This window comes from Aspergillus vadensis (assembly GCF_003184925.1).
Source record: "Aspergillus vadensis CBS 113365 unplaced genomic scaffold BO88scaffold_6, whole genome shotgun sequence".
NCBI classification, from domain to species: Eukaryota; Fungi; Ascomycota; class Eurotiomycetes; order Eurotiales; family Aspergillaceae; genus Aspergillus; species Aspergillus vadensis.
The window spans coordinates 842,303-864,394 of NW_020292044.1; the positions used below are offsets into that span (position 1 = coordinate 842,303).

The following is a 22,092-nucleotide window of genomic DNA, read 5'->3' on the forward strand; positions in this document are numbered from 1 at the left end:
ATCCAGAAAAGCGCTGGCTGTCATTCGCCGATGCCCCGCACGGCAATGACAGAATACGTTGCGCAGGAATCGCCATATCTCCATTATCGGATATCGGCAGATATTTGAAACGAGGGGCTCTTCTCTGTTATCCTTGGCTGATAGCAGTCTATCAAATGCGATATTACATAACTAGCGATTGTCCCTGAGCTTTATTTCGGTTTGGAGATGTTAAGACTTTATTATCAGGATACCTAGGGCAGCTCAATACGTTACAACCATAAGTGTACACATTCACCTAACAATGAGATTAGAACTAATGTTTCAGGCGACCGAGGGGTACGAGGATGGGAACATCCTCAACTCCCTTGCATTGAGCCCAAAGGTGCTAAGCAGCAGATCAATAAACGCGATCCGTAAAGTCAACCGCCTGCGCCTTCTCGATGATACCATCCAGACTTTTGACGAATGCCAGGTGAGCTGGATCCTTGGACACATAGTAATCACGATCTTCAGCACTCGCGAAGTGCACCACAAAAGCGTGGGTGATGCCGTTCTTTGGGATTTTAGTTATGGAAATGTGCAAGGAGGACATTCCTTCATCACTCACTTGGATGCCTTCGGGCGAGTTGTCCTGCCCGCCCGATGCGGCCTGGATGTATGGCTTTTGTGAGGTGGGGTGTATACAATTATCTTTCAAAGCGAGCATACGGGAGCACACCTTTGGGGACGTCCCAATGTTAGATGTGGATAAGCGCTAGGTGGGCTGGTGTAACTTACATCTTTGATTACTTCGGGGCTCACCTCAGCTTTGAATTGGAACATGACAATGTGAGTGATCGACATGTTGGGCGATGACTGATGTGAAAGGACTGGTAAAAGTCCGGAAGGGTGTTTCCAGAGGATGATGGTGAAAAGAAGAAGAATGGTGATGATAGCCAGAATGACTGCTTGTCGCCTCGGAGCTACCATGATATTGCTGCGCCCGCCAGGTTTAGCTGCGGGGTAAGTTACTGGCCACCTCGCCGAGTGGATGAACGACGCGATTTCGAATGATTAGCTACTCGGGGAGATACTTGGTAATCTGTCCGACCTTTCGTTGAACTAGTGCTGTTTTGCTCCGAAGGAGAATGATCTCTCATTCGACAGTACCACTATTTTTAGTGCATTCCTGACCCACAACAGCCACCCGCGCCTCTGATGATTGCCTAGACGTCTGGCTACCTTCCACAAAAGTTCCATCTTTCTCATGATGTCGCATTGTTCAACTTGCTTGGATAATTCAGAAGCGTAATAATGGTGCTTTCTGGCGCTTCTCGTTGTGATGGTAGGCCTATCCATGGATTCTATAATTTATGGGCTCAGAACGCGAACCAGGAATGAAAAAACCACACTATCTAGATGACAGTCATAAAGCAGTCCGGCTGCCTATTGCTGAAAAATCTGGATAACTTACAGAACCATCTGAACCACGCTTAGGAATGTGACAATGGGCCCGAAAATTGGTAGTACTAGGCAGAAGGTCCAATACTGTCATGTATCTTGTCGGTCCGCAGGAGATCTCGCATAGATTTATGTCGAGCATCGCGAAGCTCTTTGGTTTGATCCTCTCATATAGAACTGCGACAATCCGACCGGCAGAATAGATAGGCCTATCGGCCGGGATAGACGATGATGATGATTTCAGCTGCTTTCGGATGCATAGATGTGGTAGCAGAGAAGATCCTCCATGATCTTGTAAAATTTTCGCTCGTTCGAAACTGTGCTGAAACAGCTTTATTGACGCAGCTGACTGACCAAGCAGGAGACGATAGGATAAGAGCACCTCCTGTAGGAATTGAGAGATGTCTTTCTTATCAGTATGTAAATACGTGAATCTTCTCCGGCGCCTTCAATACTTGCTAAGGCATTGATGACACCCCGCGACTGGAGGGCGTCCAGACACATGGATGGATAGCCGACCAACGACAAGGTTCGACAGATCTTATCATAGTCTAGATGAAGTGCTAGGTTTCCAACCCTTCGGGATCTGTCACTTAGAAAACGCGTACAAGCGATATGCATTGGTATCAGTGGGACAGGATTGCTGACCTAGAGCCTTAGGGTATTTGCCCAGGGAAGTGACGAATCCTTTATGAGCCTGAATGCTGTAGTCGATGGGCTGCCCTGGATTTGCTGAGACTTGTTTCTTAGCCACCGTGAAGTAAAAGCACAAAGATGTGTACGAAATATATTCTCTCATAAGATGTTACACAAAACCAAGAAGCGGCGACGGACTGTCGCTGCTGTCCTCTAGCGGATAACCCCATATCAGCTTCTGTCAGATAATGACGGATATTTAACGAACGTGAAGATTACACCTCCCAATGCGGACCTTATAGTTGCTGGAAGCCATCACGAGTATTATTCTCTAATTCAGTACTCTCTACATTATTAAATCAATGTACCTGGTACTCCGCCAAGGAAAAGCTTTAGTGGCCCATTGCAATGGGAGAATTCGATTGCTAATCCCTACATCCGCTCTCTCTCCACTCGATCGAAAGTAGGGGACTCAGAATCCCGCTTGAAGAAAATGATACATTTTTCCTAGTGAATCAATGTGTAGACTGAATACTTTGTCGATGGTGCAAGCTTCGCGCCACGGAGACCGCACTTCACGTTGTCAAGATTTTATTCGGCATCCCGCCTGTCGGCAGCTGATTAACCCAGTCTCGTAGATCATCGCTACAACTACTCCAGCCGGAGCGCCGGCATCCCACTTGATGGATACCAAAACTTTTTGTGAAGTGCCATAACGCCGGTCTGCTTTGTTTTACCGGTATCCCACTTGTCAGGGGAATAGGAATAAATGCCATTAGTGATACATCTGCGCTATATAAATACTAGGTCCCTGTTCTATGTACTTTACATCCCATACCATATGCGTTCTAAGTCAATTGTAATCGGCTTAATCCACAATGCCTTCTTCCAAAGATGTCGATATTTCACACGACTCAAGGTCGAGCTTCATCCCGGCAGAGGGCTATTGCGCTCCGAGTATGGAGCCCGTGATCTCAAAGCTACCGAGCATTCAGAATCCAACAGAATACGAAGTCTACTGGCAAGAAGATGACACAGAAAATCCCCGTTTGTGGCCACTATGGTACAAGGCTATCGTTGTCGCAGCCATGAGCCTTGGTGCCACGGTAGTCAGTCTTTCCAGCACTTTATATACATCTGGTATCCCTGGCCTTGAGCAAACTTTCGGTATTTCTAAACTGAGAGCCCTGCTTGGCGTCACCACCTACCTGCTGGGCATGGGGACAGGAAGTGTTCTATTTGCTCCGTTGAGCGAGCTCGTTGGTCGGCGGCCAGTCTATCTCATCTCAATGACGGTTTTCTTATTACTACTGCTGCCTAGCGCCCTGGCGCAGAATTTTGAGACAATCCTTGTGAGCAGATTCTTTGGCGGGCTTTTTGGAAGTGCCCTGATGTCAAATTCACCCGCTTCAGTCAATGATATCGTATCCGATACGCATCGTCCCTTAGCGTTAGGCTTCTGGTCCATTGGTCCTACGAACGGCCCCGTCTATGGTCCGATAATTGGCGGATTCGTCTACGAGTACCTAGGATGGAGGTGGACGAATTGGATTGTCCTAATCATTGGAGGCGTCATCTTGGTTCTAATGGTCTTCATCAAGGAAACGTACGCCCCAGTTATCCTAAGGCGGCGTGCAAAGAGCCGGAGAACTAAAACGCAGAATCACAAGTGGTGGACGCGTTATGATGATACACATGAATTGATGCCATTACTGAAAGCCAACCTCGGTCGCCCATTTTTAATGCTTCTAACAGAGCCGATTTGGTAAGAACAAGATGCTCTTCTCATAGATTACCCTCTTCTGACCACACTGCAAGCATTTTCTGGGATGCATACATGGCGCTTGTCTATGGCGTGCTATACCTATGCTTCGTCGCTTATCCTATTGCCTTTCAACAAGAGCGCGGATGGTCTCCCGGGATTGGTGGTCTCTCGTTTATCGGCATCGGAATAGGCGTTCTACTAGCCATTGCATGTGAGCCTATATTCCGCAGGGTGATCAACTACCACCGGAAATCAGAGGATGGCACAGTACAGCCAGAGGCTATGGTGAGCATCGTTGGCCTTGGTGCTACTCTCCTGGCCATAGGGCAGCTTTGGTTTGCGTGGACCTGTACTCCAAACGTGCACTGGATCGTTCCCATCCTGTCTGGTGTTCCCTTCGGAGCTGGCAACGCGTGTGTCTTCATCTATGCTTCCAATTACATGGCACGCTCTTATGGTATCTATGCTGCATCGGCACTTGCGGGAAATATGCTTTGCAGGAGTGTTATGGGTGCCGTTCTTCCACTTGCGGGCCCGTCCATGTATGCGACTCTCGGCTTGAATTGGGGGAGTACACTCCTGGGTATCGTGGAAGTTTTGTGTATCTCCATTCCCATTGTTTTCTATCTTTGGGGACATAGGATTCGTGAAAAGAGCCCGCTTCTTAGAAGGATGCAAGGTTCCACACTTTCCTAAAGCTGTCGATGGCTGGCCTTGACTATAATTTTGTTCCCTCATATCATAGAAGAGTTACTAGCATTAGCGCAGGCAATACAGATCGCGATTTCATTCGAACATTGACTCAGGCCTTATTAGGCTATAGCCTTTTAGAAGGTTCCGTGTTCATTATTGATTGTTCAAAAAGCTAGTTACTGACGAGTGAGCCCAACGCACTATGGCCATGCCTCCGTCCCGAAACGACTGTGGGCCGGATTCCCGGGGCAGTCGGACTCTGGGCCCGCGTACTGGGACCTTACGGCCCGTGGAACTAACGAGAGCCGATGCCATCTCTCCTGTATGTTTTCTCGATTGTTCTGTGACGACATGGTAGATTCTGCCGATACTGGGATGTTGACAAGTGCTTCATGTTGGGCAAAGAGAGTTGCAGGTTCTGACCTTTCGGACTCGCGGGCCGGCGGGTCGGCAGCTCCGAAGTAGCGGAATGTTGCTACTCTTGGCATCCCGAAGGGTACCAACCTTAGCACAGCCAAAATTTTGATCTTGCTATGCGTTGCATCCTATGGTGGCATGTGTTGTTTTCTCGATTTTGAACTCCCATACATGCTGAGCAAAGTGGATTCGTTCAATCTGGGTGGTGTTTGTTTCGGACATCTGGGACCGCAGGTCCGAAGGTCCGACAAATAGATATATATAACACCATCACGCAATGAGACAGAGACCAATGTCCTCTTGATTCGTCAATATAATTAGTTAGCATGTCGGTCAGTTAAATTCTCTCATCACTGACACATGACAATCGGCCACTGACCATACCATTACAACTTTAGCTTCCGTCCGGGTATGCTGCCAACTCCCTGTCGCCGGCATTTGACCTCGATAATCATGTTGATTATACTATCGAGAGTTTCAGCATCACTACCGAGTGCATCGATGCTTATAAAGAGCTTTGATACACGAGGGGAGCAGGCAAACCTCCCTTCGTTATCTATAGGACATCCGACGACGAACACTCTATTTATGACTTGAATGAAGATGGCAGGGGGTAATTGAAGGATTCCCAGAACCAGGCAAAGCAATGTGTCTTTGATATGCTATTTCTCATCAGAGCGACAATTTTTTTTTTTTATTAACTGGATGCTAGATGTGACGTCTACTCGCGTAGGTCATTGTGCTCTTGTATACTCGACTTCTTTAACTGTTCCCACTGACATGATCATAGATCTGTATGCTGTATGCTTCTATGAAGGAGCAGCTTCGGAAGGCCATGGATGTCAAAGTATCTATTCATGCTGACAACTTACACGATATTGGATGGAAAACCATACTGAGAGAAGCGAGTGGTGGACGACTCTAAGCCCTTTATGCCGCCCCTTTTTATCACCATGGAGGGAAGCCTGTTCAGCACTATGCTCTTCCAATCATTGGCACCGATATGGACACGAGAACATATTATAACCCTTTGGTTACATAACGTAATGTGCTATCCGCACCTATAGTCAGTGGAATTTATGGTCAGTCATGGCGTGCTGTACGGCGAACCAATGACTCCTACTAGAGTTGTGCGGGAACATCCAGGTAATAGGTGGAGAGTAATGATTGAGGTCCTCTGGCCTATAAAATTCGAACAGCTTAATCGGTGGCGTGAAATATAAGGAAAGAGCCAATATCATGAGTCTTGATATGGCAAGTATGATAATCCTTTGATATACGATTATTGGAATATTCCGTTCCAAGTATCAATTGTCTATAGGATACACCTCCCATACGACGCAAAGATCCCCAAGGCATTAGATAAGGTACCCGGGAACGAGAAGACTATCATCATCTATATATGCTTCAGTAGCTGCGCTAGTGATGCAAACAACCATGCCATGATGATAGAGAAATTTGACTCTAGTGGCATCGGAATTACCAAACGCCGCAACACTATGACTATGTTTTTCTGTGGCAAACAGCCCGAGCTTATGTATGATTTAGCTATATTCTCTTATCTCTCAGTTATACACTTTGGCATCCAACCCTGGGAGGATCTGCAGATCCTTGTCTCCGTAACTGTACTTCCCATCCTCGGAGACCTTCGCCTCCCGCGTGCGTCTCTGCTGCTGGGTCTGCCGCGCCTTGACCCACTGCTCAGTAGTCAGATGCTGTCCCAACTCCGTAAACACATTCTTCGTGAGCCCGAGTCGGTTAAGCAGGGGACTGTTCTTAATCGAATCCAAGACGACATGGTTGTTTGGTCTAGTCAATATAGTTAGCATATCATGTGACAATAAACGGAAAAGGGGCAGTCTTACCTGGCAAAATACAAAACACCCAACCGATCCACATGCGCCTGATCAGCAGGAGGAACATGAACCCGATGAATGCTTGATTTGATCAACCCGCCCGTGAGTGCAGTCAACGCATCACAGGTATTGATAGTAATGGTTCCATCCTGCGGGCGGACCCATTTCCACTGTCCTTCCGAGTTGAGGATTTGCAGCGCGGCAACGGGTTGACGGAAGAGCAGGGTCACCGTGCCCAGATCGGTATGACCGGGAGAGTATAGACCCCCGACCTTCTTGTTGAGCTCGGCTCCACGTGCGGCGTAGTGCATGTAGCGGAGATGGTCCTCACCCTTTACGTCATACTGGTGGTCTCGGACGAGTTGGTCTTCATCGGGCAGTTCGAGCAGGATGGCGAAAAGGCGGAGGAGCTTTTCGACCACTTCCGTGTGACATTTCTGTATTATTTTTAGTGTGAGTTGGTTGTGGATAGACAGCAGAGGATGCTTACCCGGCTGAATTGCTCGATTTCGTCGATATTGTCGGCTAGGATTGCTGGTTGCTGGCGCTGATGATACCCATCGAATTTGGGGATGTTGTACACTTGGACGTTGTCCTTGATTCCGTTGCCAAGACTGGATGTATGAGTATGATACCATGTTTACAGAGGTCGACGACCTACATTCTGTGCCCAGCTGGCCGGTAGCCGTTGTACTCTCCTCTATCCAGATCGGCGCTGCTGTGGTACTTGAGTTTTTCTTCAAGTGGGAGAGCGTAGAATTCGCGACCCAGAGCGAACTGGCGGTCGATTTCCTCTTGGCTGATGTTGAAGTTCTTGACGTAAAAGAAGCCTTGAAGCAAAGTTAAATCAGGTTTGAAGGTTTGAGGTAGATTACTTACCAACATGACGAACAGCGTGGTCTAGCTGCTCAACGAGCGATTCCTTGCCGCCTGGCTGATCATATTGGCTCAGGTCAAGGGTGATGAGTTCGGCCCAGTCCACTGGTTTGTTAATTATTTGAGCTACATGGTAAGCCATATGTATTACTTACGGTCTTCCTTAGTCACTGGCACGTGGTCATATCTGTCGATAAGTCTTGCAGGCATGGTGATCAAGAATGTTGTAACAACGTTTACGAAAATATTATACACACCCTATCGAGCTGGGAAGGTCCGAGTAGTTATGTCCAAATCCCAATGCAGCGTATACTTTAACCCCGCACGGCATATGTGACGAAGATAATCAGCAAAGCACGCAATTCTTATCTAGCGTCGCACACCCAATTCAGAACGCACGGTGTACCGTGTCTGAATCATGTCAAAGATAGATAAAGGCATTTGTGCTAGGATTGTGGCACGCCATCCCGCACCCGGATGTTGCATTCTGCAGCTAACAGGTCCGAATAACCCTATCAGAATGTGTTATTTTCCCATCACGACAATGAATGGCATAATGGCAAATATGTCAACACAGCTCCACTAGATAATTCTATCATGAAGAGGGGTATTCAATGATCAGATAAAGATCTTGCCGAACCATGAAACATGCCCCTGCCAGAGGAAGTTTTCACCGGAAAATTGTCCGACACGAGGAGACAAGAGCTCGGCAATATGTCCGGCAGCGACTTAAAGAGACAGAAAATAGGTGTTTGGGGTCTTTTCAAAGAGGTGTTCAATTGGTACCCATCTAATTATCCGACAAATGAGCGAAAGTACGTTGTCCCTCTTGGTTCGGCCATAGGATACTCATCATCTAGGTTGCTCTTCAAGCTGGATTTATCCATTCTGGTATTCGCATGTCTTTGTTGTAAGCTGCCCCCGTGGAGGAATACAGAGTATTTATTGACCTTAATTAGTTTTCGTGAAGTACCTGGGTATGCCTGTCGAGAGACTGCAACATCCACCGATGCTAATATATTCCAGACCAGACCAACATCAGCAATGCATACGTCAGTGGACTCAAAGAAGACTTTAGTCTAAATGGCAACCAACTTAACTATTTCAACGTCTGCTATTACACTGCCTACGTTGTCTTCCAAGTTCCTGGTCTGCTGTTGATGTCGCGACCGACGCTGTATGTTACTGTCCATGTTTCGGAAGAAATGCATAACTAAGAGGATTAGGGCGAGATGGCTGCTCCCTTCCCTCGAAATCCTCTGGGGTATATGCACCTTTGCACAAAGCCGAGTCACAAATGTCAGCCAGCTATATGCACTTCGATTTCTGGTTGGCATGTTCGAGGCGCCTGTCTTTGCTGGAACACACTTTATTCTCGGTAAGGTTGTCTGCACTTCAGCTATCATTGTAATAGGCTAACTGATACTGGAGGCTCCTGGTACTCTGGCCCCGAACTCTTCAAACGAGCTGGGACGTGGTTTATTTGCAACGCGCTTGGAACTATGGTAAGCGGATACCTGCAATCCGCAGCCTACACCAACCTATCCGGAGTGGGCGGCATGCCTGGATGGAAGTGGCTGTTTATTATAGACGGAATCTTCACTATTCCCGTCGCCATTATTGGCTTTTTAGTGTTCCCGGGGATTCCGGATTCTCCACGACCCTTCTTCCTGTCAGAAGATGATATCACCTTGGCCAAGGACCGGGCGCGAAGAGCGAACATCCGTCGTCCGGGAAGGATGACACTTGATGTCTTCAAACGCACACTTAAGCGCTGGCATATCTGGGTCTTCATCCTTTGTTATGCGTAAGACAGACTTGATTTTAATCTTGAGAAAAAGCTAACCCATTGTGTCATAGGTGCATGATTATATCTTCTTATCCTACCTCTTATATGAACCTTTGGCTAGAGGCAGAAGGCTACTCAGTGCCACAGGTCAACAAGCTGCCGACAGTGACCTACGCGATCAATATCGTTGCTTCGTGGTTAGGGACCACGCTTGCTGCAATTTATCCGTCATGGCTTATTTACACTATTGCATCCACATGCTGTTTATTCTCTTCGCTGTGTATGATTATTTGGAACATACCAAAGGCCTTGAAGTAAGTGTAGTTCTCGCATGCGTATATTGTCCTGCTGACAGGATTATAGGTTTGTCGCATGGTACTTCTTTGGCGCGGCCGGGTGCACAAGTCCTATCCTATATTCGACAGTTAATACGATTGTAAAGGATGATTCAGAAGAACGGGCGCTCATCATGGTACCTCAATAGACTATCTGGATAGCAGACAGAACAGAACACTAATTATTGCCAGGGCTCGATGATGACTTTCGGCTATTCCTTTCAAATATGGGTTCCATTGCTTCTTTTTCCTACTGCTGGTCCGGACGGTGCTCCGCGGTGGCGAAAGGGGTGGCCCGCCGCATTCGCTTTTTTCTTTTTACTGTGGGCGGGGTTTATTGCAGCAACATTGATATATAGAAGGTAAATCAAGTATACCCAGTTTCCCACTATGTTTTCTAACGCAAGATACAGAGAGCAGAAAGGAAAAGAGGTACTATATAGTGGTCCCGAAACAGAAAGTGGAACGGAGGATGGCGAACCGATTGTGGTGGAGGTCGCTTCCAGTGCTAAAGACAGAACTGGATGTTCATAGGTAGAATCGGCGTCAGTCATGCGAAAATTGAGACAGTTAGAGTGAAGGAATTTGGACTTCTCAGGACATTTGCGGCGAAATATCAAAGTTTGACGAGGATGAAAGGACATGGTTAGCTCTCCGGACAAGGGTACATATTGCGCCAGTACCAGCGCCATATGTACTCCTCCACTATGGCAATGTCCCTGGCCTCCTCAAACGCGGCATCTCTACGCAAAATATCTTCAGGATTTAATTCAGACGCTGAAGCCAACGCAACCTCCGCGGCGCTGCCTGCGGCCCTTGCAGCCTTCTCAACCATAGATTTGACCCGAGCAAAGGGAATCCCTTCCTCATTAAAGTGCCCCAGCACGCCTTTCACTATGTCCAGCTTCCCTTTCGTTGCTACCTTCACGAATAGATGTTCACCAGACTGGTCGACACCAAACGGATCGGCACCTTTCTGCAACAGAAACCTAACATCCTCCTCTGAGCAATACGTGTGGCCATATATGCCACTGGAGATATAGGGCATATCTGTTTCTGGATATCGTAAATTGATATCCGCTCCGTACATCAGCAAAAGGTCAACAACTTCCTCTCTAGGGTCTCGGCTCCAATAGTTTCTTATTGCGCTGATCAGAAGCCCGTCTGGGACGTTGGGATCAAATCCTGCTTCAAGAAATTCCTTTATAATTGTAGTGTCACCTTTCGCTACAGCTACCTCAAATGCCAACTGATGGTCGTCGTTTCCCACATCTAGTTTGACGTCGAGATGCTGCCGAACTAGGTGGAATATCTCTACACCCGCGCGGACGGCTCTGCTCATGGTTCTTCGCACTGGTACCTTTGGACCAAACAAGCCTGTAGCCACCCAAGGTTGATCCGCTTCAACGAGATTCCTGCTGACTAGAAGCTGGACGATATCATACCGTGCCTGCGGCGTTAATCGTGGTGCATATCGAGTGGTTGCTTTTTCGAAGGCAGTCTTGCAATTCTTTGGGAACGGGTTGGCTCCTCTATCGAGCAGTAGCTCGACAATTTTCGTGTATCCTTCTTCGATTGCATTATAGAGAGGTGGTCCGCGTCCTTCGTTCCGCTTCCAAAATGCTGAATCGTCAGGATCTGCACCACGGTCAAGTGCCAGTCTGACAACTTCGAGATGGCCTCCTATAACCGCCTCTGCCATACACGAAGTCACAATATCTTGCCAAATTTCTGGCGTAATATGTGGGTGTGTGTGTATGCTTTCAAGGTCTAGCAACCGATTTAGCAGACCTATATTGCCACCACGTGCCGCACCAGCAGCGAGGCGCATAATCGCAGAGATATTTCTTTCATTAATGATGTTATCAACATCTATCTTGCGAAGCAAGTAACCTGCTTCTTCAGGGAACGTGACTGACAAGCGACCGACGTGGTACAAAACGTCACCCGTTAAGTACATGTTAGAAGGACGGTCCCGGCAATGAGTCAACCCATTATACGCCATATTGAACTCAGCACCGTGGTCCAAAAGAAACTTGACCAGTGGCATATCATTTCTCTTCAGGGCCTCGATTACCATATTGCCAGAATGGTTCTCAGGAGCAGAAAAGTAGTCCTGTGGTATGTCGGGCCCCACAAACATACGTAAAATAGGCAGGTTATTACCACCAGCGATCTCGAATGCCGACCTGTCCCAGTACTTTTGGAAGTTCGGTGTTCGGGGATTGCAACCATGTTCCAGTAGCAGTTTCACTATTCCATAGTGACCCCGACTTGTGGCGTGAGATAGAGGCTGCACATAGCTTTGATGTTCCGCGGTGTATTCCAACTCTGTTCCGTGCTCAATCAGTACTCGGACGACTTCTTCATGGCCGTTCGATATTGCGGACAGAAGAGGAGTGTTGTCGTAACTAAGGTTATGCCGGACTTTTTTCGCGTTTGGGTCGACACCGAGCTCTATGAACATACGAACTAGGTCCGCATATCCCCTTCTCGCCGCAACCTGGATGGGCTCACCGTGACAACATGGCCTAGGATGGAAGGTTGGGGAGATTCCAGCTCGTAAAATCCTGCGTACACAATCCGTATTGCCGTTGAATGTTGCATTTCGCAACGCACCGCTTTCGTCGGGGTAGATGTGGCAATTATCAAAGATATTTCGAATGGCCTGGTCGATCGACTTGCTAGTAAGATTGTAAAGCCGACGACTAGTCTGCGAAAGCGCTGTCAAATCGCGGTTGTAATCTATGTAGCTTATTATTTCTAGCAGGGTTTCAGTGGGGAGTTTGTTGAGATTGGCCATGGTGCTTGGTGAGTGCAACTAATCAATGCTGTAGGTTAAGAGACCAGCCCGTTGATGATTGATTCACTCAGATGGCTTGCGACGCCTGAATCTCCTGTCTGGATTGTACATATGCGTCTGCATGTTGGGGCTATATATGCTTACTGATGTGTTCTTATTTCTTTCATGGCTGCATATGAATGAAGAGGTCGCCATTGTTCATGAAAAGGTAACGGCCGCTGCAGTTGAGGTGGCTATGAAAGGACATGGAAGGCATTATTTCATGGCTTAGAAGCTGAAAGGTTATCTATGTTTTCCCACTACCAGCCTAGCAATACCTATCATTTTGGTAGTGCACATGTCTATTTGAGCCTCGCTTCAGGGTTGGAGATTGCCAATCTCGGCATTCATTCAACTGGCGGAGCTATTATACTCCTTTGTTAGAACCTACGCCATGATCTGGTATCGCCTGTATTTCAAAGTCGTCTACCATGGGTAAAGCGGTGAGGCCCATTGTTTATCGAGGGGTCAAGAACGTTCGGTCATAGGACAAGCAAGGTATTCCACTATCTCCCGACGCTTGACCAAAGAAAATGTGGTTCGTCGCGAGAGCGATGAAAGAGTTTTAAGAAAATCTGAACCCCTAACCCAATTCTGAATAAGAGACATTACACCCTCCATTGTCCTCCATTGAATGTCCCAGGCTTCGCAATACACCAGAAACTAGCGAAGGTACAATCCGCATTTAAATTTTCATGGGCGGAAGCAACCTGATACATATGAGGATGAAGAGATTCAGAACCATACTTTTGTGGAGAATAGAGAAATAATGGTCCTGGACCGACGTTGTCTTTGACAAGGAAAGTGTAATGAAATGCCTAAATCCGTACAGTACTGCTGCATATTCCATACGCCAAGGCATGTTGCGCTTGGGCGAGCCAAACATCTTTAGAAGGGTGTACTGCTAGTAGTTGTATTGTGTGTGACCGGTAGCACCTGGTAGTAGTGTACAGGAGTGGTAAATATCGTGATCCTGAGGGGTTATTGATGCGCATATCGGTATAAACATGACTCTCCCGGGTTGCATGGGTTCACATATGGTGTATACAGCCACTCCGAAGCTCTTCTGCGACACAATCTAGATATGCAATACGTAGCATCAGTCCCACCCAAAGTTTCTCGCGACCGAAATGAAGACATCTGGAAGCAGCAGGAGAATGGGAAAGAGAGTCATCGTTGGAACTTTCCTTTTCCCTACCACACCAATTTTGCAGATTGCCCTAGTGCTAGGAACTTGCCTAACGTATCAGCATTCAAATGACCTGGCCTCAAGCCTCACTTCATAGTGCACAATAGTAAAATATAGGCTGCGGGGCCTGTCGCGGTACGGTAAAATTAGTAGCCTGTTGATCCTGGTTGTCACAAAGATTAGGGTATATTTCAACCTTCCTATCTCATGTCATCTTAATCTTGTCGGAGTACTCCGCAGAATGTTGGTAAGGCGATAGCGCAACAAACCTCCTGCGCCACTTCGTTCTGGTTCCAGTTTTGTACAGTATATAATATGGTGCTTCGTACGCAGTCATTTTGCCGGAAGTTCTATCTTATTTTTTCACGTTGCTTCCTTCCTTCATTCATCAAACCCATACCAGTAACTTGGCGTTAAGCATTGTGTGCAAGATGGAAAGGGACATACGAACAAAGTTCAGGTACGAGCCTGATGGCTTCTCTTCATCTGCAGCAGATGCCGTGCCTCGAGACCGTGCGGATTTGCAGACTACTCATCAGGCTATTTCATCATCTTCGCTAGTACCAGTCTCACGAGAGTCCCAAAATCAGGCACGGCCATTTCAGCAACACTATGATAGGGATTCTCGTCTCGAAAGACTTCCACCTGAACTTCGAGATCATGTCTTATCATTTCTGGATCTGGACGGGCTCAAAGCTCTGGTTCAGGCTTCGCCTGTCTACCATGGTCAGTATCTCTCAAATCGAAAGCGTTTGCTCACCAGTTGTATGGATACAACATTGAAAACCGCCACTGTCGAAGCTATAGTTTGTTATGTCTCGGCACCACTCCAGTTTGCCGAGGAATACATGCCGAACGAGGTCCTCCATTGTCTGGGAGTCTACCAAGCGCGTCAAGCGTTGCCCCGGTATTCCATAATGGATGATAATCCCACCACGGATGAGATTGCAGACATGGCAGCATTCCACCTTGGGATTGTCCGGCCGCTCATGCAGGAATATATTGCTTGGTCGCTCGGCAATCTTGCCGGGGAGACTGGGACCAGGCCATATAATAGAACACTTAGCACAACCGAAGAGATCCGACTGCTGCGGTCCATGTATCGCTTTCAGCTCTGGAGTAACCTATTCCGCGTCTGCCCTGATACTCAAGACAGACACGGCGCAGGACTCGATGGGCGGAAGTTTATGGAGCTTCAGTTCTCTTTCTTTGAACCATGGGAAGTGGAGGAGATTTTCTGCATCAAAACCTTCGCAAAGGTGAAATTTGACCATATCTTTTCCAGGATTCATCGCGATGTGTCTCCCGGACCCCCTGCTATTCCTGGCCAGCGGCGGTCGATGCCGGCTGGCTTCTTTGATTTTGACCATCCCTGTAAGTTCAGACCCCAATTTGCTCCATTCCTAGCGTATTTCAGATTCAACGTTCTCCAGATTGATCCCAACTAATCACATCTCAATTCTATAGTTAAGAGGGAACGCCTCCTAAATGGCACAATAGCCCTGGGCCTCAACTTCCTCCACACGGTATTATTCGAAATCAAGGATCATGATCATCTTGTTTCGACTATGCGCAATCATATCGGACGCGAGACTTTCTGCTTCTTGAACAATGATGACGTAGGATTAGACGTCCAGAATAAGCGTCGGAGAAGCAAACCATCTCTTCGCGATAGAAAGCAAGGGCGACGGGATCCTTTACCTTTCCTTGGAGATGTAGTAGTGCCAAGCATAGACACGACCCACCCTCCACTGGCGTGGACCCTTATATGGGAAGGCACGTACAGCAGTCTGGTGGGGTACTTTATAACGGATAAGGTACGAAAATGGGGATACGTTATGTGGGATGCGGCCAGATTGGAGAAGACTGGAGCCAAAGAAGTACTGAAACGTCAGTGGGAGTCTGACTGGCTCGGCCAGGATCCGAGAGATCTTGCAATAACATAAAGTGCATAGTTATAGTTGAAGTTAAACATAGCTAGAACTACCTTATTCAACATTTAGCTTTCTGTAATATAATTTCGAATACGTATGTCATAATCGGCAGACGGCAGGTTCTGAATTATCCAATTTATTCTTTGATTTACAACCCACCTGCCCGAGAATTAAAAGCAATGTTGCATCAGCAACAAGACGGTAGAGCGTCGCTCTGACAATGCAACCTCGTATCCCACCTCATCTAGTATCCCCAACTGTACTACTTCGGGAAAGTGCTCAAGTAAGCAGCCCAGTTCATCCATTTGCTCTTATACCACATAACTACCCTCCGAAGGGGTAAAGGCACATGGCATCCCGCACTCACCCACGGATCCCCAACCCGTCACGGTCCATCCGATCTCTTGCCGGCGATCCAGACCATCCTCAACCAAACGTCAATGATCTAATCATGATCCATCTTGTCCATTACCCCTCATTTCTTTGTATCCACTCTAATCTCGTACAGTAAGTATATACTCCCCACCTAACAGCTCCATCACCACCGTCTTCCTTCACTCACCACCATCTCGAACATAAATATCCCAGCGTCCATCCAAGCGAAAGGAATGTACCGTCCCATCCTCCGACATCCCCTAAAACACCACCTTATCCAAACAATGTCTGCCCCCACTCAATACGACACCATAATCATCGGCTCCGGGCAAGGCGGCACGCCTCTTGCCCGAGCTCTCGCGCTCGCAAACCACAAAACTGCACTCGTTGAGCGAGACCATATTGGTGGATGCTGCGTGAATGATGGGTGCACGCCGACCAAGACGATGATTGCGTCTGGGAGGGTCGCGTATCTTGCGCGGAGAGGTGGGGAATATGGTGTTCATACACCGAATACATCTCGTTCTAAAGAGGGGGATAATGGTAATAAAGTGGTGATTGACATGAAGAAGATCAGGCAGCGGAAGAGGGATATTGTGGATTCGTTCCGGGCAGGAGGTGAGAAGAGACTTCGGGATGCGGGGGTAGATGTCATTATTGGAGAGGCAAGTTTTGTGGATGCGAAAACCATGGTGGTTATGGACGGGAGCAATGGGAATGAGAGGGTTGTCAGAGGGAACAGAATTGTGATTAATACGGGGTGTCGGCCTGGAAAGGTTATTCTTGAGGGACTGGAAAAGGTTCCGAGTGAAAAGGTGCTGAACTCTACATCTATTATGGAGCTGGGAGACGTGCCGCGGAATTTAGTGGTCGTTGGGGGTGGGTATATTGGGGTTGAGTTCGGACAGCTGTTTAAGAGGCTTGGGGCTAAGGTTACGGTGCTGCAAAGAGGAGAGCAGTTGCTTCCTAGAGAGGACAGGGGGTTGGCAGACATGTTGCTGAAGATATTCCGGGACGATGGAATTGAGGTTTATCTGGAGACCACTCCGGTCCGGATTGAAAATGTCTCTGAGGGTGTGTTCGATGTCGCAGTCGAGACGCGGCAGGGGAGGGAAGTCGTCAAAGAGGCCACGCATATCCTCTTTGCAAGTGGGAGGGTACCAAATACCGAGCGACTTAATGCTGCTGCTGCGGGCGTGAAGATGGATAAGAGAGGTTATATCTTGACAAATGAATTTTTGGAAACATCTGCGCCGTCAATTTATGCCATTGGAGATGTCAAGGGCCCGCCGTCCTTCACGCATATCTCATACGACGATTTCCGGGTACTCAGCCCTACATTGTTGGAGTCGAAATCTACATGTGAGCGGCTCTCGATTCGAGACCGAATTGTCCCGTATGTCGCCTATACGGATCCTCAGTTCGGTCACGTCGGGCTGCATGAGCAGGAGGCAAGGGAGAGGTTTCCGGGCCGGAAAATTCTGACTGCGCATATGCCAATGAGCTATGTGGCTAGGGCATTGGAAACAGATGAGACAAGAGGTGCCATGAAGGCTGTGGTTGACGGGGAGACTGGTCAGATCTTGGGATTTTCATGCTTAGGCGTTGAGGGCGGCGAAATAATGAGTGTTGTGCAGACGGCCATGATGGGGAATCTGCCTTATGAAAAACTGCAAGATGCTGTGTTTGCCCATCCAACTTTTGCGGAAAGCTTGAATAACCTGTGGGGGTTCTTGAAATGAGTACGTTGCTTTGGGTAGTTTGCCAATATAGTGTGAAACATTTGTACCCATTCCTCTACATACAAAGTGAGCACTCAATTATACCATTTGACTTGATAACGCAGTTTACTGTAACTAATTCGGGCCGATTGCGGATTCCTAAATCAAACCAGCGCATCATTGATCTTGTGATGTGTTGTTGACTCCTTGTTTGGGGCTGAAAACGGGTGGCTTCGGATCCTTCTGACTCACGGTAGCCTCCCCCGAGATCACCCGAGACTTTGGATATGTTGACCACAGCAACTATAAGTCTTATTTTAATTGAAATACCTCGAATTGTTTCCCCGTGTCCAGTACATGCTGATTATCAAGAAAAAACTTTTCCCCGTGTCCAGTACATGCTGATTATCAAGAAAAAACTTGCATACTCAAGTCCACAACGGATTTCCCCTATTCATCTCCACACCGCTTGGGTTGCCCGCTGCTATTTTACCTCAAACCGACGAAACCTTTCCACCACAACTTTCTCCAGCATACCATTTCCATTTCTCTTTATACCTTCTCATGGCAAACTTCATCCGACACCGACCCCTCCTAACAGGAGCGCTCACCATAGTCACCATCAGCAGCGCGGTCGCCTATCTCACCAAGCGACGACTCAACCAGTCATGCCCCACGATGGCAATAACAGAACTGCCAAAGGCAAGCGCATGTCGCAACCTGGTTGAAAGACCATCTGAGACAGTCACACTGACACCATATGGCGTCACTAAAACAACTCTATTATCATCATGGTCAGGCGGGGACAAGATATACTGGGTCCCATCCTTTGTAGCAGTTCAAGCAGAGGTGCCTATGTCACAGCTTTCGCAGTATGGGCCGTTCAGTAACGACGACAAGGATGACAAGAAGCAAGACGTGCATAGTCTATCGAAGAATCTGGTTGCTGCATTTATAGATGCACGCGCGACAGGTTTAGAAACGTCAGTTTTGGACAGAGAAGTGCCGCCGTTATCCTTTGCCACTTCTTCTCGTTTATTTGGACGCCCAAGCGAGATGGGAGCGTTCATGCTTGGGACATGGGATTCGGAGCGTGGGATAAATATTCGCCCATCGGACTTGCCTTCTGATGCTCCGAAGCCGGTCACGGAATTTTGTTCCAATGAAGAAGCTGTCAAGTATGGAGGTGCTCAGGATACCGCTGGTGCCGTGATGTACTGGATGTTTCCAAAAGCATTGGTCGAAGGAGTGGACAAGGCTGCATCATATGGCCTACCGTGGCGATCGATGGAGGGTGGATTTCAGGAGTTCATTGTTGAAAGGCTTTCGGATGACAAGGCGAGGATAACATATGTCACTGTTGAGTGCACGAATTTGCATCCTCTTGGCCAACCAGAACGGAACTTCAAGATGTTGCCCTGGCTGCTTTATGAGGCGCATGTTATTTATGCACAAATACTGTGGTCGAAGACTCTGAGACGGTTACAGCGATCGCAGACGACTGTAAAATAGATATGTTAAATGTGTTAATGATACCTCTCCGCTTATGACTAGTCCTCTTCACTTGAGAATCTTGTAAATACACACGAGACCATCTTCAAGTGTTGATGTCTTGGAAACAACTCTCATTTCGGAATGCACTCATCGTCTCTTATTCTTTGGCGCAAAAGATTTCTTTTTCAACCCGCCCCAGATTTCCCCACGCAAATTCAGTCCTTTTTGTTCAACCACCTTTGCAAAAATCCTTGTCCTTCTCCATCAGTTTAAGATCAATACCCAGAGCACTTGCTATGAGTGGAGCAAGATCGTGTGCCGCGCAGACTCGGAAGTCGCCACTCTGAACACGCTTCTTTTTCCGTCTTTCCAGTCGCTCATTTAAGCCTTCCTCTAGCGTTTCTGAGAATGTCTTTCCGCTGGTATCTGTAACAATGTTCTTAATCTTTTCGGCTTCTTCTGGGGAGAAATATGGTTTGCCGATGTAAGACGGGTCCGTGACCTTATCCAAACGCTTCTTGGACGAGTCGTTATTGAAGTTCTTCAAGTCGAAAACGAGGACGTGGACTCGGTACCAAAAAGTGGGGGATACGGATGATCCTTTGAGGTCTGAAAGGGTGACTAGTGGTGTTGGTGGTGAGTTCGGTCTGGCATGGATGTCCGTCATCTCGAATGGTTCTGGTGGAGTCGCCATGGTGGAAATGTGGACAGTAAGTTCGCTTTCAAGGGTATTAGACTGCAGTACTTACTATATGAAGGTATGTAAGTTCTTTCAAAAAATCAAAGTAGTAGTAACACGACTCTGCTTCTGTCATATATACGTCGTTCTTTGGTGGCATTATGTCACTTCTACGGGATATTTTTATTTTCCACAATGAGGCAGATTCTGAAGGCAATCCGCCCAGCGCATTACACAAGTTTAGCAACAGACTATCTTTGTCAGTTTACTGTAACCTTCAATTCGGATACAGAATACAAGACAGCTTTTTTTCAAACTTGATCTAGTATGCTACAAACCATTTGGTCTTGGATGATGTTCATTTCAATTGTGGCATAAGCGAGATCATCTAGTGAATGCGGTGAACTAATATATATAACCTAATAGTACCAGGTCAACACAATGCCATCTGTCAAGTCGCCAATCAGTAGTTCTACTTATAACCATATCATTCCCCAACCGACGGTCCTCCAAATCAGGTCACTGTGACCGAACTTTCGGAGATAGTGACCGGCAGAAGCCCGGCTATTAATTCCGCCGATGCTTGGAAGTTGCTTTCATACTGAGACAGTGACTTACCAATTCTATTTTCGATCAGATTGGTGCACATCACTTCTCTTCAGATAACCGATCAAATCTTAATCCTCGGTCCCGTAGCCACCCATGGGTCCCCAATACTATCGCAAAATCAGACAACGCAGGCCGTGGAGACGACGCATCAACTTATTGATGATCAAGAAAGTCTCGTACCTGCATTTCGTCCAGCTCCTGACCTTCCGAAACGCCCAGCGCCCAATTAAGGTATTGTTCCACTCCCCACTACCATCATATCATGCTCATCTGGCCATCAATCAAAGAGTGGAACGCTGAAGATTGCGGAGGCCAAGCTTGTATGAGCGTGGCTGTGCTTGGCTTTGATTCCGCATTCTCTTGACATTGCTTGGCAAGGCGGAGATAGTTTCCTTCCTTTTGTCTCCTGGGCCGACCTGGCTACTATAAAGCTACAGGACATCATGGTAGGAGTCACAGGAATCAGGCAGAGTCTTCCATTCATCTTCTATCTCAACTTGAGACGACAATGTCCGCTGCCCTCTTCCTCGGCCTCCTAGGCCACACAGCTCCCCTGGCTGCCGAAAACACGAGTACCCCAGGCCTCGAGCTCGCATACTCCCTTGAGCGCGCCACCCAGGGCCTCAGTATCTCCGAGGATGGCCGTAAATCCATCTCCCAGCGTTACTCGACCACTCTGCCCCCTCAAATTGTCGAGCTCCTGGACGACAACTCCACTGTCCTTTATTCGAACACCGCCTGGAACTCCTATAACTCCAGTGACCCTACCTCCGACCCATGCAAGACCTTCCTCGGCATTGACGGCTCCCGTATGGGCCCCGATGGTCGCTACTGGACTGTCAACGGCTCCACCAAGCTCGTCGGCGCGAACCTCACCAACGATGCCGTGGACAAGCTCTATTACCTCGACGCCATGAAAGCATCCGACAGCGGCATTGACGACGTCCGCTACAACGCCGCTGGTGATGTGGCCTACATGAGTGATACTGCTGGTGCCCTCCTCGTCATGAACATGACTACGGGCAGATTGAACAGCAAAACTTTATGAATAAATATTTGCCGAGACATCCTCACCTCTAGCCTACATCATTCGATATATGTTGAAACATATAGAGCTATATTAAGTTCTTAGTCTGTTCGTTGACTAATCTGGGGAGCTTGGGACCCATCTGACAAGATCTGATCAGGATACTGGGCAAAGCCGGGTTTTGGTCCATTTCATTACTGTCTGCATCGCGCACGGACAAGGGTTGGCCCAGGCATCAGACATGAGGCTTCGGTACTGATAGATGGTGGAATACCACATTTAGCGTCGGTCATGCATCAGCCTAGTCCAGACGCGCTCATGAGGGGTCAAGTAAGCACTAGTAAGCACCTTGTAAGACCATGTATCAGCCTTGTTCAATTTGAGACCGTTGCCTTTCTTTGTTTGCTTTGTTTCTGATATCTCTGATTCCTCC

General features: G+C 47.7%; 10 protein-coding genes across 10 annotated transcripts; 6 read left to right on the top strand and 4 right to left on the bottom strand.

The window, feature by feature from the left end:
* Window positions 1-208: 208 nt before the first annotated feature.
* On the bottom strand, window positions 209-971 carry BO88DRAFT_403373 (Dabb family protein). The gene is made up of 3 exons (XM_025706343.1): window positions 760-971; window positions 590-700; window positions 209-535 (listed from the first exon to the last, which is right to left on the bottom strand). The coding sequence occupies exons 1-3, from the start codon at window positions 949-951 to the stop codon at window positions 380-382; spliced, it is 459 nt and encodes a 152-aa protein (XP_025564980.1). The 5' UTR covers window positions 952-971; the 3' UTR covers window positions 209-379.
* Window positions 972-2,936: 1,965 nt separating this feature from the next.
* On the top strand, window positions 2,937-4,526 carry BO88DRAFT_479374 (MFS transporter; the record flags this gene model as incomplete). Its single annotated transcript, XM_025712067.1, has 2 exons — window positions 2,937-3,823; window positions 3,877-4,526. The coding sequence occupies 2 exons, from the start codon at window positions 2,937-2,939 to the stop codon at window positions 4,517-4,519; spliced, it is 1,530 nt and encodes a 509-aa protein (XP_025564981.1). The 3' UTR covers window positions 4,520-4,526.
* Window positions 4,527-6,498: 1,972 nt separating this feature from the next.
* BO88DRAFT_423944 (oxidoreductase) lies at window positions 6,499-7,875 on the bottom strand (the record flags this gene model as incomplete). Its single annotated transcript, XM_025708698.1, has 6 exons — window positions 6,499-6,742; window positions 6,799-7,226; window positions 7,280-7,403; window positions 7,451-7,619; window positions 7,669-7,770; window positions 7,821-7,875. The coding sequence occupies 6 exons, from the start codon at window positions 7,873-7,875 to the stop codon at window positions 6,499-6,501; spliced, it is 1,122 nt and encodes a 373-aa protein (XP_025564982.1).
* A 504-nt stretch (window positions 7,876-8,379) lies between these two features.
* Window positions 8,380-9,938, top strand: BO88DRAFT_479377 (MFS general substrate transporter; the record flags this gene model as incomplete). Its single annotated transcript, XM_025712068.1, has 7 exons — window positions 8,380-8,575; window positions 8,625-8,642; window positions 8,692-8,842; window positions 8,892-9,043; window positions 9,097-9,472; window positions 9,526-9,768; window positions 9,818-9,938. The coding sequence occupies 7 exons, from the start codon at window positions 8,380-8,382 to the stop codon at window positions 9,936-9,938; spliced, it is 1,257 nt and encodes a 418-aa protein (XP_025564983.1).
* Window positions 9,939-10,435: 497 nt separating this feature from the next.
* On the bottom strand, window positions 10,436-12,592 carry BO88DRAFT_413356 (ankyrin repeat domain-containing protein; the record flags this gene model as incomplete). Its single annotated transcript, XM_025708120.1, has 1 exon — window positions 10,436-12,592. One exon carries the CDS (start codon window positions 12,590-12,592, stop codon window positions 10,436-10,438), a length of 2,157 nt encoding a protein of 718 aa, XP_025564984.1.
* Window positions 12,593-14,251: 1,659 nt separating this feature from the next.
* Window positions 14,252-15,766, top strand: BO88DRAFT_479380 (uncharacterized protein; the record flags this gene model as incomplete). Its single annotated transcript, XM_025712069.1, has 3 exons — window positions 14,252-14,280; window positions 14,440-15,194; window positions 15,288-15,766. 3 exons carry the CDS (start codon window positions 14,252-14,254, stop codon window positions 15,764-15,766), a joined length of 1,263 nt encoding a protein of 420 aa, XP_025564985.1.
* Window positions 15,767-16,157: 391 nt separating this feature from the next.
* On the top strand, window positions 16,158-17,920 carry BO88DRAFT_403375 (mercuric reductase). Its single transcript, XM_025706344.1, has one exon. The coding sequence runs from the start codon at window positions 16,414-16,416 to the stop codon at window positions 17,869-17,871; it is 1,458 nt and encodes a 485-aa protein (XP_025564986.1). The 5' UTR covers window positions 16,158-16,413; the 3' UTR covers window positions 17,872-17,920.
* Window positions 17,921-18,180: 260 nt separating this feature from the next.
* On the top strand, window positions 18,181-19,468 carry BO88DRAFT_246890 (uncharacterized protein). Its single transcript, XM_025702185.1, has one exon. It carries the CDS (start codon window positions 18,415-18,417, stop codon window positions 19,360-19,362), a length of 948 nt encoding a protein of 315 aa, XP_025564987.1. The 5' UTR covers window positions 18,181-18,414; the 3' UTR covers window positions 19,363-19,468.
* Window positions 19,468-20,128, bottom strand: BO88DRAFT_246887 (uncharacterized protein). Its single transcript, XM_025702184.1, has one exon. It carries the CDS (start codon window positions 20,036-20,038, stop codon window positions 19,574-19,576), a length of 465 nt encoding a protein of 154 aa, XP_025564988.1. The 5' UTR covers window positions 20,039-20,128; the 3' UTR covers window positions 19,468-19,573.
* A 958-nt stretch (window positions 20,129-21,086) lies between these two features.
* On the top strand, window positions 21,087-21,680 carry BO88DRAFT_479382 (uncharacterized protein; the record flags this gene model as incomplete). The annotated part of the gene is made up of 1 exon (XM_025712070.1): window positions 21,087-21,680. Exon 1 carries the CDS (start codon window positions 21,141-21,143, stop codon window positions 21,678-21,680), a length of 540 nt encoding a protein of 179 aa, XP_025564989.1. The 5' UTR covers window positions 21,087-21,140.
* Window positions 21,681-22,092: the final 412 nt, after the last annotated feature.